Below are 15569 nucleotides of genomic sequence, written 5' to 3' on the forward strand. Positions count from 1 at the left end.
CAAAAAATATATAAAAAATTATATTATTTATTATACTTATAAAATAATCATCTCCAATTTTTAATAAACTTTTCATGTATTTCTACATCATTCATGATAAATAAAAAAAAATCCTTTAAATAACTTATTATCTTTCTACAGTTATATATATAGCGTTTTCACATTTACCATTATACAAAACAGAATTAATTTTATTATTATTAATTATTTATTATTATTTTATTTTATTAAGGCTCCTAAACTCCTGGCTGCCGACATCAGAGGCGATAAAATACACGCTGAAAATTTTTGCGTGCCATTTTTAGATAAAGATAGATTAATTGATGATAATTAATTTTATTACAGTCTTGTTTTGTTTGTATTTATTTTGCTTATTCTATGTATAGATTATAGATAAAATACACAAATAAAATACCCGTACCGACATTCACATCATCAATAATGATATAAGATTTTATTCATAAAGGTTTTATATTAGTTACTAAAAAAATTTTGTACAAAAATCGACATTATTTTACAATACTTCTTCATCTAAATCTTCTGTAAATTAACAAACAGAAAAACTATACTTGTGATCAAATCATATTTAATCCAACTTTTGCGATATATATACATGTATATAAATTAAAAATTTAATTAAAAAAATATTAAATTTTATAACATTAAATATCGTTAAAAGACGGCTCAACCAAATGAAATAATAACTAAGAACGATCAAACTCGCTGTGAGCCACGAAATTTGCTTAGACAGTGCTAAGACATATTAAGGGACAACCTCGTATTAAATTTTATTATTATTTTAAATTAATGTCTAAAAAATATATTTGCACTTAGGATAATTTTATGTCGTAAAAAGAATATAGAGGTATCGTCATGCAAAATAAAAAATATATTAATATCTTATTCGGATAAAAGTACTTTATTTAAAAAAATACTTTATTCGAATAAAAGCAATAGGAACATTTGACGACTCTTTTTCCTTTTTCGAATATTTCGAATATTCTTTACTATTTCTAATAAAATTATTCCCAAAAGGAAAAGAGACAAGTTTTTCCATTCATTATGCATTCCCCAATATTCTTATAAAAGCGAAATGACTAAAAATAATAAATCACAATCATATTCTTAATATTTAAATATATATAAAATATCATTAATATATCACAATTAAAAATTAAACTGGTAATGTGAACAATAATTACTAAATTATATTCTGTAACTAGTATATAATATAAAAAATATATTGTATACAACAGCTTTAACATATTCAGACCCAGCCATTATGTAATCACAAAATTTTGTTTTCCTGTAATTCACTATAAATAATTTGTAACTTTAAATATTCTTCAACTATTCTGAAGAATAATAAAATTGTTTTATAATAATTATTACTATTAATTCTAAGAGAAAAATATAAAATAAGAAATTTCATAATAATTAATCCTATTAAGAAAATCATAATAGAGTATGACAAAAGTACAGAATATATTCTAATCATATCCTAAAAAAAACTAAACTATATTCTAAAATATATCCTAAAACATCCTAAAATGTTATGTTCCAATTATTATTACAATCCAGATGCATATTTTGAAAGTTTCATAAATAGTAGCAAAATTATACAACAAAAAGATATTGTTGCAAATTATTCACGATATAAAAAAATTACTAACAATTTTTTAAGGATAGTATTTATCAAAATAAACGTGTTTACTTTGATAATATATAAGAATTATAGCATAAAGTTTTAAACATGTTTCTTAAAAGAAACGTATTCAAACGAGTATAAAATTAATAACTAACTGAATATTGTATATGAATTGTAGATAAAACTTATAATTGTCTAGAAAAAAATAGCTAGTTTTATAGTGTCAAAAGTTTAAGTTTTTCAAATATTTGTTACTTCTTTAACATGACAAAAATTTGAAAGTAATACATATATAACATATCATCAAATATGCTTTTAATTACAAACTAAATAAAAGAAAATCTTTCCTTAGAATCAAGAACAATCAGTTATTATAAAGAGGGATCATTATATAAAAACATTACGTCTTAAAGTTCACTAGGGAATGTAATTTTCTACCTCTTTTCTCCTCTTAATTTTAGTCTTAATTTAACAAAAATCAATTTTCTTTCATCGTGATTGTCAAAAATTCTACAATTACTTCGATATTTGTCGAAGAAAAATTGCTTCCGGGCGAAATTTCTTCGAAAAAATCGTAGTTAAAATATATCGACGATTTTAGTATACTATCTTTAATCACCAATACATCAGTCTTTTTATGTAAGATTTATAAAACTTACGCAACCGTTTATTTAAAAAAAAAAAATTTTTTTAATCCGAGTTAACAAACTTGAATTACAATAGAATACTGTTGTATCTTATACTCTAACTACACTTAAAAGTGGTGACATTACTAACACGTATATAATATTATACAACTATGTGTTTATACGCATCCAACAGCTTTATCTCAATTATATCTTGCAATTCTTTCCTCTTGCAAGAATAATATAAGTTGCCATAAAGTAATGTTTTTAAGACTCCTGTGTTGAACTCAGGAGCCTTAAAAAAACCTGCACTTTCAATTATTATTATTCTATATATATGATAATAATAACAGGCTACTAGAGAGGAATTTTTATAACAAATTTGTGGATGGTTGATCTACTTCCGGACGGCTGTCTGGAGACTTGGGCATTTCCGCTTGCTCTTTCTCTATTTCCCATTCACTTTCCGGATCAGAAAATATATTTGCGTTATCCATTATCTCATCTTCCAACGATAGATCTGACAAATTTTCCATATTTTGTTGGTCCCCTTCGGTATAAAGAGATCCTGCATTCGCTGCAATAAACATTTACACATTTAATACTCAATTTTGTTATAATCAATTTCCTTATTCCCACTTTTTCTTTACTCAAGAATTTTCTATACTAATTCAATTGTATCTGTCTTCCATTTTTTAAAAATTTATTTCTATTTTTTACGACTTTGGATGAGCTTCCAGTTTACAATTAAAGTTACAAATCAAATAAAATAAAATTTGAAGTTTTTTATCATTCTCAAATAAAAATTAAAATTAAAAATAAAATTAAAAATAAATAAATAAAATTAAATAACGTTGCAACTGAAATTGAAATTAAAAGATTGAAAATTGAAATTAAAATTAATTTATAATATAATATTAAATAATAATTATATTAAAAGAAATAAAAGAATTTAAATATAAGAAATAAAAAAAATAAATAGTAAGAGAAACATATAAATAATAAAAAATAAGAATTTAAATATATAAATATAAAGATATAAATATATACATGTTTAAAAAAATGTTTTGATTAAGAAACTTAAAAAAATTCCAATTTTTCATTTCTTATCAATTAATACAAAGTTTCGCTCGTATATTGTAAATACAACTAGTGATAGATAAAAAAGGCCAACTTATCGAGCAATTATTAAAGTTGTTCTGTCAAATAAAATTTATTCCATGTATAAACTAAACATAAAACATTATGTGAAAGCTACATTATGTGAGTAGCTTTCACATAATGTTTTATGTTTAGTTTATACATGGAATAAATTTTATTTGACAGAACAACTCTAATAATTGCTCGATAAGTTGGCCTTTTTATCTATCACTAGTTCTATTTTTATTTCTTATTTTAAATGGATATTTAAAAGGCATTTTGCATTTTCGCAAATAGATTCGTATATCGATCTCGTAAGTTTTTTATTATATAAAAAAAAATTCAAATAATTTACCATCGTTAAACGTATGTTGAGACAACCATGCAGGTTCATCCCAGTCGTCAAACTGGAGTCTTTTATTGGTATCGACTTCGTCTATGGAAAGCATAGCATGCGATTCTGAATCAGTTACATCGAAGATCTCCGTCACTTGCACTTTGTTGTTGTCATCCATATAATAATACGCTATTACAGCATCTTGTTCTGAACTTGTCTATATAAAAAGAGATTTATATATATAATCTTTTAATTTTAATCTTTTTAAAGGTTTATAATATATCTTTATTTTTTAAATGTTAATATTTTCAATATAATAACATATTTTATCGAAGAACGCTTACTTGGAAAATATTGTCGAAAGTATTATCCATTGTTTTTTGCATAACGTCACCCATATTTATTACACAACTTGATTTGCTCGGATCTATCCATGGTTGTTGCCTAAAAGCAGAATATTGTGTTAACACAGTGTGTGATGACATCATACATTATTTCAATTATTATCTTTGTTATTTACCTCTCGTTGTACTGAACAGTCAAATTCAGATTTTTTTGTTTTTTGTACAGTGTATCCACTTCATCTATAACCTGAACATTATATGCACCTGAAAAAGTTGGAAAATATTGATTAGTTGATTGAGAATTACCATCAATGTATAATAAATTAATTTATTTGCACTTTAAAGTCAAATTAACAAAAGAAGTTGACGTTACTAAGTTTTTCCTAGAAAACGATAATGTTTAAGATCATTTGAAAGTCACTTATGTAGTTACTTGCAAATTATACTTTTTCTTAAAAACAATTATGTTTGCACTAATTTATTTATCTCGTTATTTTGTGCATAAAAGCATTGAGGTAAGGTCGAGGAAAAAATATGAATATTTTATGAGATATTTCATATATATAGTTTATGTAAAATTATATGTTAAACTAAAGTATAAAATATCTCGTAAATTATTTATTTTATGGTTATCTTAGCCTTATAACTTTTTATAGTAAATATTGCGAAGAATCGATTTATATACTAAAAATTAATTCCATTAAAAAAAAACAAATGAACTTGAAAACCGCTCTTTTTAGAAAACCCAGTAGCGCCAATTTCTTTTCTTTTCGAAATCCTGCTACTCTTGTCTAACACACTTTTCTCTAAAATGTTCAAGAGATATTTGTGTGGATTTATTAAAATGGGACACCCTGTATATAATATTTAAAAAATCATATCTTAAAATTAAGTTATTTTCAAACCGCTGAAACTCGGCAAAAATAAAAAAATTTATAAAATCACCGATTTTTCGCCGAGTTTTAGTGATTTAAAAATAGTTTAATTTTTAAGATATAAAAAAAGTGGTGCTTATTTTTTTTTTAAATAATGTGTATATAATACTTACTCGAATCATATTCCACGATGTTGAAATGACACTTGATAGTTTGAGGCAACGGCTGAATGTAGATGTTGATCTTTGGAAACATTATACTCAATTGTTCTAAGAAAAGTTTAGTTAATTCCACTATGTTACGTTTTAGCTTTGGTACACTCATAAGGAATCTGAGAAATAAAAAAAGATACATTTTTTCGTTAATTATACACGCGAATTGTTTTACAAGATGTCTACTTAAATCTTGTAAAAAAATTCTGAGAATTCTCTGAATATCCAGATATTTTCATTAAAAATTCCAGGTAAAATAATAAAAATTATATATTTACGGCTTTTCAAAATAAATTTCTTTATTGTACGCGCTTTCCAATGATTGCAAAAAAGTCATCAGAATGCAGTTTTTCTAACATTTTAATATAGATTAATTGTAAAATTAATTTGAACAATAATAATAAAATAAAATATATCACTATATCTAAATTTGAACTAAAAATAGATATAAAAAAATAAAATAAAAATATAAAACAAAAAATAATGTATTATAAACGTCTTAAGGAATACTGGTTTATTTAAATATTATTTAAAAAACTGAACAATTCTGATGAAACTTATACAAGACCTTATTGGTATTAAAAAGAGATTATCAATAGAAAAAACACATAAAATTTTAATAAAAACTTTAATACAGAAAAATTATATTTAGCAAAAAAAATATTAACTTATCTCTTTACTATAAAAAAATATCATTTTTATGCTAAAAAATATAATTTTGCTATAAAAAAACCTGATATAAATTTTTGAAAAAAATTTCCCTAAATTGAATTCTTGAATTTTTTAGATAAAAAAATCCCTGACAATCTTTGATTTTTCTAGTAAACACCCTGATTTTAAAATATATTATTACTAATTATTAAAGCAAATCTCTCCCTTCCCGTCTGTGAAAATTTCCTATTTATGTACTTGGTTCAATGTTTATCTACATATATTTTTATTTGTTTAGGAAGGATAAACGAAAATAAGATTTCTATAATAATCGACAATAAGGACAAAATAATACATATTAAATATCTACGATTAAAAATAAAATTTCAGACAATAACATGCTCTTTTTTTAATGAAAAAGCTTTTGGCATGCTTACCGGCAGGATGTTAAATGCTTAGGGTGAGTAAAGGCTCGTTGAGGGATAAGTACATTTCCGATTATTTTGTATTCCAAAGTGCGAGTTTCTACTTTGTTACCAATGAGACTACCAAAACGACATGCATGATGTTAAACAATATCACAGGCAATATAATTATAGTTAATGAAATTTCACACCCTACTCGATCGAATATACGATATATAAAAAAATATATAAACATATGTATGTAAAACACCCTCCGTAGCTCATGCAGTAAAATAAAATCAAAATCAATGAATTTTTAAGTCAAAATCAACAATCAACATTTTATATATTATTTTCACATATATTATGCGTGCCTAATATAAATCATATTCCATAATGTTAAAATGACACTTAAATATTTTAAAGAATAAAATACGAAATTTAAATTGTTATGTTCTAATAAAAAATTAAAAAATATTAATTTAAAACAAATATTAATTCACTAAAACATATTTTTTGAACGAGAGATGACATGCAACGTCTCTTCCTAAATAATAATTAGAGACATTAAATCTAAAATTAATATATAATATTAGTTTACAATACAAATGAATATATAATATTAGTATACAATACACATTAATATAATATTATATAATATTAATTTACACAAGCATGTGCATTATTTTCAAATTAAATTGTTTTGTGTATGCGTTTGTAAAGCGGTGCATTTACATATATTTAAATAGTTGTACTTACTTTGTAATGGTGGCGTACATTACATCTGCCGGTAGGGTGTAGGGCAAACTCAATAACGATAAAAGTTTCATACTACGGTGTTTAAACAGCCAATTAACAAGTCCCTTATTGGCGGAGTCTATGGCATCTTGGAATATCGTCAGGACAGTCTCGGGCAAATTCGCTACTAATGCTTCCTATAAAAAATAATAATAATATACACTCTCTTATTTGTATACATACATATATGGTATAGTGTGTGTGTGTGTATGTAAAAATAAAATGTTGTTATAATGTAAAAATAAAATATATCCAAAATATGAAAAGAAAAACTTAAGACTCCCGAGTCCTCACCGCGGTTGTTAGATTGTAACGTCAGAGGCGAAAAAGCATATGCTGAAAATTCTTGAATGCTATTTTTAAATAAACAGATATTTTGAAATGGCATCTAAGAATTTTTAGCGTGTATTTTCTCGCTTCTGACGTCACAATTCCAATATCACATCAGCGAAGAATCAGGTGTTTTAATTCCATCGCTAATTAATATATATGTAAAATTGAATTTAAATTTCGATATAAATAATGCGTATGCAGAATGAATATAATATTATTGATTAAGGAAAAATATTATTACAATACATCGCGAATCTTACCTGTCTATGCATCTTACATTCTACACATTCCGGATCGTATTCCATGCTATCGTCGATTGTTTCCTGAACTACATACGTCGATTGTACTGCGAGACACCTCGTGCAGTTTAGCATATTGTTACGATGTAAAAATCTCAACGCATCGTCGAATCCTTGTTTACACATACTGGAGAGAGTCTATAAAATTTAAAAAAAATACAAAATTACATCACATTTAAGATAATTGTATCAATATCAAAAAGGAGCAGTATTGTGCTTAGATGATCTTAAAATTAGCTAGATAAAGATGAGATAAAAATATAAAATAAAATAAAATATATAAAAAATGTAAATTTATCTTAGAGATGAAAATGATTTTGTTTTAAATATATCTAGAAAAAATAAAATTATATAGCGATTTATCTAGATCATTTTCAGATAATATTTTTTTAAAGATTGCTTATGTAAACACAGTTATAAACAAATGTGAATTATAAAAGGGATATAAAAATATATGTATTCATATTTTTATTTATATATTTTTATCGCTTACTGCTTAAGTTTAATTATTTAAGAATTTTATTTACTACGATTCTAAACCAAAATTCAAAAATTATTCTAGATAATTTAGTAAAGATAATATTTTTTCATCTAAGGTGCAAATATAAATAATACATATAAGATGATACCATCTAGATAATCATCTATATAATTTTATTTAGATAACAGTAAATATTGAAAAAAAGTAAGATAAGATTTTCCTTTTTACCTCCAGTTTAGGCGGAAAGAGGATCTTCGTGAACCTATATATGTTTTGTCTAGAGAGCTCTATGCTTGTGTTGGCGAGATTGACCTGCAAAGCACACAAACAAGCCATAATTAAAATAATTGTCGAAATCAAGTAGAGTTAAGCTCATTAACACCATTTTTTTAGCAGAGAATGATTTTATTAACGAGTACGTACGTGAAAAAGCTGAGATGAGATATCCCTAGGGCAGATATCGCTTTCTCCGCAGAATGGACTAACGGTGATTGTATTTTCGTCCAACGTAGGAAGATTATCGCTGAATCCACCGTCCATGTATCTAATACCGTGAAATCGCGGTGGCAGCAAACCGGAAAAGAACGGTACAAACGAAGTGGCTAGTAGAGCCTGTATAAAAAGAAAAAGAAAAGGTATTAGTATAGAGAATAATGCACACTTTTTTAATATAAACTTAAAAAAAAGATTGTTACAATTTATAAAAAAAATAATTTGCAATCATTACAAAATTTGACTCAAATAATAAAAAAAATATTAGAAAATAAAATGTTGCAAAAATTTTGTATATAAATGACCACCAAATAAAAAAAAAAAAAAGAATTGTTACGATTTATATAAAAAAGATGATTTATAATATAAAAAAAATAATTTGAAATCATTACAAAATTTTCCTCAAATAATAAGAAAAATATTAGAGAATAAAATGTTGCAAAAATTTTGGATATAAATGACCTCCCAAATAAAAAAGAATTATTACGATTTATATAAAAAAGATGATTTATAATAAAAAAAAAATAATTTGCAATCATTACAAAATTTTCCTCAAATAATAAGAAAAATATTAGAGAATAAAAGTTGAAAAAATTATGGATATAAATGGTCTCCGAAAAAAAAAAATTGTTACAATTTATATAAAAAGATGATTTATATATAATCATTTTAAAATTTTCCTCGAATAATAAAAACCTTTCGTTCTTGCTATTCTAGTAATATTTTGAACAAAAATGATAAATTTATCTTTTGCATTAATAATATGTTAATTTTGATGTTTAATTATAGAACAACATGAATTAGAAGAGTGATACAAAAAGCTAACAATAAGTTTTTCTTACCTGTAATAAATCTTCCCTTGAATTGTATTGTGAGACAATCACGTTTTTCCCGTCATACACTCTCGTCAGAGAAATGTGTAATTTGCCACTTACACGAATATGAGCATCGTCCGGTAGAAACTGAAATAAAAAAGCAGCATCCGTTTTGCATATCATTTTATCACAAGAGATTTGAATTATATTAGTTTATAACCAAAAATTATTTTAAACCAGACAAAGTGTTTTTTTGAGATTTTTGGATGCCGCAAATAAAATTTCATTAGCACGTCAGATTTCCAAATGATTGCTAAAAATTGCACGCTAAAAATTCTTAGATGCCATTTCGAAATATCTTTTCATTTAAAAAGATTTTTCAGCGTGTGTTTTCTCACCTCTGACGTCACAATCTAACATGGTCTAAAAATGACTTTTTTACGATATTTGAAACCTTTTTATGAAAAAAGTTAACATTGTCTGGAAAATCAAGTCTGATCAAATATCTTAAATGTATATTGTTTTCTCAGTCTCTATAAAATGTATTTTGTAAACATAAATACAACATTATTTTTTCCAAAATTGATTTTACTATTATTTGTCTCCCTTTCGATTATATAATTTTTATTTAAAACATCTGTTTCGAAAAGTTCAAAATGGGCAATTAAAATGAGATCCTATATCAAGAGACACGGTAGTGTCTCGCGACCAGTTAAGGGCGTAGCCGAGACACCGTGTATCTTAACGCGAGTCGGACATTTGAGTCTTTATAATATTTCGAATTCTCAATAACGGCTGAAGCAATCGAGTTTATACTAGACTTAATCGATAGATTGAGTTTGAATTATATAATAAAAGTGTCTTTATTTTTGCTCTACGTGATTTGTAAGCAGAGATATATAATTGCAAAGTCGAAATATGAAAAATTTCTTTTAAGAAACGTCCCCGTCATCATTATTATCATCATCGACCACGCAAACATAGTAGTATCGTGCTACACGTATTCACACGTATACAACACATGCGCATACATATATTACACGTACACAACACATGAATAGATGCATGTATTGGAAATGTCCATCTCGCACGTTTTACAACAGACGGCGATAGTTGCCCTCCGCTATATTGACAGCGTGCGGGGTTAGATATTTTCAATTTTCAATTTCAATTTTTACATTCAATTTTAATGTTATTATTTGCAAATTTATTGTCATAATAATTTATGTGCAAGTTTACAGTCTGTGATACAAAATCAGATATTTTGCTATTATTTCAATAATATTTCAATTATATAAATGCCTATGTATGAGTATGCATATATTTTTAATAATTTTCTTAATTAGCTTCTATATTTTTTTCAGTTGTACATCAAGCAGGTAGCATTATCAGCTCACTTGTGAGCATGGGTTGGGCAATGGCTAGTTATCATCGCAGCATTCGATTAGCTTAACAAGATAAATCTAATATCAGTGCTATAGGAACTATTTTACAATTTTTCTGGCATTTTCTTATTGCAGGTACATATATATCCAATAATTAATATACAAAATTAAATATTATTCATCACACACTTTGTATCAAAATAATATATTTTTTAAAATTTATTTTAAATTTATTTAATCATTTTTATCATTGTGATTGTAGTGGCAAGGATCTTATTGCTCAGTGTCATTGCAAGCATCTGGCCTGTATATACCATAATATATTGTGTAATACATTGGCTAAGTATGACAATATAGATTTTGATAGATTCCCATGGAATATTGGAATTTTGTCGGACTTACAGTCATCCACCACATATGCAGCCTACAATTAAAGAACGCATTTATTCCATATGATTTGCTTCCGTTATTGGAATATTTAAAATAAAAATTTTATTAATAAATTTCGATGAAATAATTTATAAGAGGTTGAAGAAACTATGAAACAAATTCAGTCTCATAAAAGGGTAGTTGGAACAATAGTGGTGAATGCAGAAGGTATTACATGAGATCATTGACATGATTTACTTGTAGTTGTAAACAAAAATTTATAAAATTATATTTGTTTTAGGTATTCCTATAAAGTCAACATTAGATAATACGACAACAGTTCAATACGCAGGTTTGATAAGTCAATTGTCAGATAAAGCTCGTTCTGTCGTACGTGACTTGAATCCAACAAATGATTTAACTTTCTTGCGCATACGTAGCAAAAAACATAAAATTATGATGGCACCAGATAAAGAATTCATATTAATAGTAGTACAAAATCCAGTTGATTGATATTTAAAAGAAACAAAAATATATTTCAAAGTTAAGATTTATTTTTTTGGTTGTTAATTTAATCTGTATGCTACATTGGATGTTAATATCTATTCAATTAAATAAAGAAAAATAAAAGAATAAAGCTTAAAAATTATACAAAATGCAGTATTTAATTACTAATTTAACAAATTATGAACTTTTAGAGTTTTTAAATAGTGCTTTCTTCTTTGGTAACAATATTATATTTTTAAGTTTGATAATTATGAAAATATGTATATATAGTAATTCATGGCATGTTTATTTTTGTATTTAATACAATTATAAATGTACATTTCTCATCAATAAAATATCACAGTATCTTTTTTATAATTTAATTTTAATATTGAGATTGTTTTTATTCAGTGGAAAAAAAAATGTGTAGTTGGTCCCTATTAATTATACATACATATAAGAGTGTCGCACAAATAATTCTATGCAGTCTTTTTAAGATAATATAAAAATACTTATAAATATAATCAATTAAAATACATATAATCAAAATTGTATGTATTAAAATTCAATAGCATATAAAAAAGATTTTTTAAAATTATATATATATAATAAAAATCCAACATTTATATATATATATATATATATATATATATATATAAATATATATTTATTTATTGTATATCATAAATATATATTTATTTATTTATATTTACCTATCTTTTTTTTATATATATCGTAGAAATACAATGTATGAGTTATTTTATTTTGCAAAATTTTTGAAAGTTAAACTATTAATTACAATGAAATTATTTCATATAATACCGAGATTCTTTTCATAATAAAGATTAAGAGAGAGTTAGATTTTATCATAAGATTTATAAAAGTCATAAGATAAGGTTAATTGCATATTGTATAGTTTATCTCTCATTTTTTAAAGTAAATAAATATCAAAGTTACATTGCTTGAACTGGTGCGTTTGAAGTATGTTGTCTTTTTGAGGGATGCAAGACAATATAGTACAAAAGCATTGCTGTAATTCCCAAGAAAAAGGAAATGATACAAATAATAAAGATTATATTAAAGTACTAAGCCTCTTTAACTGCAGGAGAACAAGCATATTGCCATAATAAATTTGCTGCAATATTTTCAAAAAAGCAGATAACATAGAAAGATAGATGTTTTCAAAATGTTTTGCTATCTACAGCATTGAGATATATAAAAATGTGCACTATGCCAATAACGGAAGCAAATAATATGGAATAAATGCGTTCTTTAATTGTAGGCTGCATATGTGGTGGATGACTGCAAGTCCGACAAAATTCCAATATTCCATGGGAATCTATCAAAATCCATATTGTCATACTTAGCCAATGTATTACACAATATATTATGGTATATACAGGCCAGATGCTTGCAATGACACTGAGCAATAAAATCCTTGCCACTACAATCACAATGATAAAAATGATTAAATAAATTTAAAATAAATTTTTAAAAATATATTATTTTGATACAAATTGTGTAATGAATAATATTTAATTTTGTATATTAATTATTGGATATATATGTACCTAAAATAAGAAAATGCCAGAAAAATTGAATTTGCTTATTTATTTAAAGATGCTTATCATATACAAAAATGAATGATATAATCTCTAAAAACTCACCTTTAAAAAAAGGTAAAAAAAGGCGACCAGTTAAGGGCACGCCATTAACAAAAATTATCCATTGCAAACCCATGTACAATAGAATTGTATGAAAAATTATCGATTATATACCCATGTACAATCGTAACAAAAGTAATGAAATAAAAAAAAAATTGCGCCAAGTGAAAGTAGAAACTTGTACCAGTGGAAAATTAAAGTTGCAGATATATATAGAGTCGTATAATGAATCAATAAAAATTTAAATTTGCAAATGTAGAATTGTACCATAAAAAAACTTATCTTTTAAAAAAAAGATAAACAAGATGCCAAGTCCATGCGCCATGTGAAAAAGTGTTAAACAAAAAAGTATTTTTAAGTAAAAAAATCTATCAATTGACAAAAATTTATGTTCTAAAATTAATATCTCTACAAAAAGTAATGTCCAATTATTGCGCGAATAAATAAACATTTTTATAAAAAATTAAAATTTAAAAACTTATGCAAATTTAAAATTAATATAAAATAAAAAGAAATAAAAAAATTTTAGTTAAAAAAACTGGGCGCGCTGCAATGAGTTTAAAAGTAACAATTTAATTTTAATATCATTAGAATATTATTTAGCAGCGCGCCCAGTTTTTTTAACTAAAATTTTTTTATTTCTTTTTATTTTATATTAATTTTAAATTTGCATAAGTTTTTAAATTTTAATTTTTTATAAAAATGTTTATTTATTCGCGCAATAATTGGACATTACTTTTTGTAGAGATATTAATTTTAGAACATAAATTTTTGTCAATTGATAGATTTTTTTACTTAAAAATACTTTTTTGTTTAACACTTTTTCACATGGCGCATGGACTTGGCATCTTGTTTATCTTTTTTTTAAAAGATAAGTTTTTTTATGGTACAATTCTACATTTGCAAATTTAAATTTTTATTGATTCATTATACGACTCTATATATGTCTGCAACTTTAATTTTCCACTGGTACAAGTTTCTACTTTCACTTGGCGCAATTTTTTTTTTATTTCATTACTTTTGTTACGATTGTACATGGGTTTATAATCGATAATTTTTCATACAATTCTATTGTACATGGGTTTGCAATAGATAATTTTTGTTAATATATACAACTATTCATTTATTTGTCATCATAAACGATATTTGCTATTTCAGCAAAACTTTGTATTTAAAACCTTCTTAACACGACTAAAAAGTAAAATATCGAAATAAAAAATGCATTTTATAAGAGACGGAAAATATTCATGACTTCTGATCAGAATTTCCAGATAACGTATTAGTCCTTTTTACAAAAAAATCTCAAATATCGCAAAAAAGCCATTTTTGCCTTTTTAAACCTGACGTGAAAATTAGTTTGCGGCATCCAAAATTCTACGAGAAGTATCTTGTTTGGTAAAATAATTTTAAAAAATTTATAATCTAATATATTACACAATGATAAATTATTAAATATTATTGGCCCTGTGTAACGAGCACAAAAAATTTTTATTAATTCTTAGAAAAAAATTTTTTTTAATTTGACAAAACCAAACGTTTCGACCTGTACTAGGTCTTCTTCAGTGCGCAGTTAATCGTTATGATAATTAAATAAATATAAAAATAAAATAAATAATAATCCTTAAGGTTGCCAGTAATAATTAATAAAAAACCACTCCTCAATGTTTAAAGTCGACCAGACTGGCAATAATTTATTATAAATAATTATTTGAAATACAACAACAACGTTTCGGCTGTCATTGCAGCCCTTTTCAAGTACATCTATAAAAAGTTCAATCAAAATAATTATAATTTAATACACTTATTCGCAACAATTAATTATACATTTAAATACAAAAATGTGTTACATACCAAATTTAAAACAGTAAATCAACTTCTATGCAAACTACCGACAATGTTAACGCTTGTTTTGATGAACAATGTAAGACTGACAGAAGTAAGCACATATTAAATAGATGTTAACTGTTCACAAGAATCTTAGTCACTAAGCGTTAAGAAGATAGAGACGAAACTAAATGTCTTTCGTAATTTAAATCGTCATAATAAAGTCAAATAAATAAAAATAAATAAATAGGTGGATATAAAAATAAAAATAAAATTAAAAGTAAAAATAAATATAAAACGACTTAAATAACGTCAAGAACACGATCATAAATCCCACTGAAATTCTCCGTATCTTTCTGTAAATTAATACTTTTTCCTTGTTTTTT

At 24.9% G+C, this 15569-nt stretch overlaps 2 protein-coding genes across 5 annotated transcripts in view; one reads left to right on the top strand and one right to left on the bottom strand.

Moving 5' to 3' along the window:
- Positions 1-347: 347 nt before the first annotated feature.
- Positions 348-15569, bottom strand: part of LOC114941324 (1-acylglycerol-3-phosphate O-acyltransferase Pnpla3-like) — a 33594-nt gene continuing 18372 nt past the window's right edge. Inside the window, exons 3-13 of one of the 2 annotated variants that reach the window (XM_029316272.2) lie at positions 9483-9602; positions 8572-8760; positions 8377-8460; positions 7629-7805; positions 6997-7172; positions 6271-6378; positions 5144-5301; positions 4272-4359; positions 4096-4195; positions 3770-3968; positions 348-2851 (exon numbers count right to left, since the gene is read on the bottom strand). In XM_029316272.2, the coding sequence (XP_029172105.2) occupies positions 2646-2851; positions 3770-3968; positions 4096-4195; positions 4272-4359; positions 5144-5301; positions 6271-6378; positions 6997-7172; positions 7629-7805; positions 8377-8460; positions 8572-8760; positions 9483-9602 (1605 nt within the window). In that variant the 3' untranslated portion in view covers positions 348-2645. The remainder of the gene's footprint in view (positions 2852-3769; positions 3969-4095; positions 4196-4271; positions 4360-5143; positions 5302-6270; positions 6379-6996; positions 7173-7628; positions 7806-8376; positions 8461-8571; positions 8761-9482; positions 9603-15569) is intronic. The other variant, XM_085479925.1, reaches the window with a different exon arrangement.
- On the top strand, positions 10140-11777 carry LOC146724420 (dynein light chain roadblock-type 2-like). 3 transcript variants are annotated; one of them, XM_085479927.1, is made up of 4 exons: positions 10140-10340; positions 10820-10975; positions 11103-11437; positions 11511-11777. In XM_085479927.1, exons 3-4 carry the CDS (start codon positions 11380-11382, stop codon positions 11720-11722), a joined length of 270 nt encoding a protein of 89 aa, XP_085336053.1. In that variant the 5' UTR covers positions 10140-10340; positions 10820-10975; positions 11103-11379; the 3' UTR covers positions 11723-11777. The 3 variants fall into 3 exon arrangements, with proteins under 3 accessions (XP_085336053.1, XP_085336052.1, XP_085336054.1); XM_085479926.1 differs by lacking the exon at positions 10140-10340 and adding an exon at positions 10492-10598; XM_085479928.1 differs by lacking the exons at positions 10140-10340; positions 10820-10975 and having other exon boundaries at positions 10999-11437.

Source organism: Nylanderia fulva, unplaced genomic scaffold, assembly GCF_048542155.1.
Source record: "Nylanderia fulva isolate GAGA-0341 unplaced genomic scaffold, ASM4854215v1 Scaffold133, whole genome shotgun sequence".
NCBI lineage: Eukaryota > Metazoa > Arthropoda > Insecta > Hymenoptera > Formicidae > Nylanderia > Nylanderia fulva.

Bases quoted from the DNA above. Each gene is read 5' to 3' on its own strand.
- LOC146724420 (XM_085479927.1), top strand. From the start codon at position 11,380: ATGAAACAAATTCAGTCTCATAAAAGGGTAGTTGGAACAATAGTGGTG. The intron at 11,438-11,510 runs GTATTACATGAG...TATTTGTTTTAG, and splicing joins AATAGTGGTGAATGCAGAAG to GTATTCCTATAAAGTCAACA.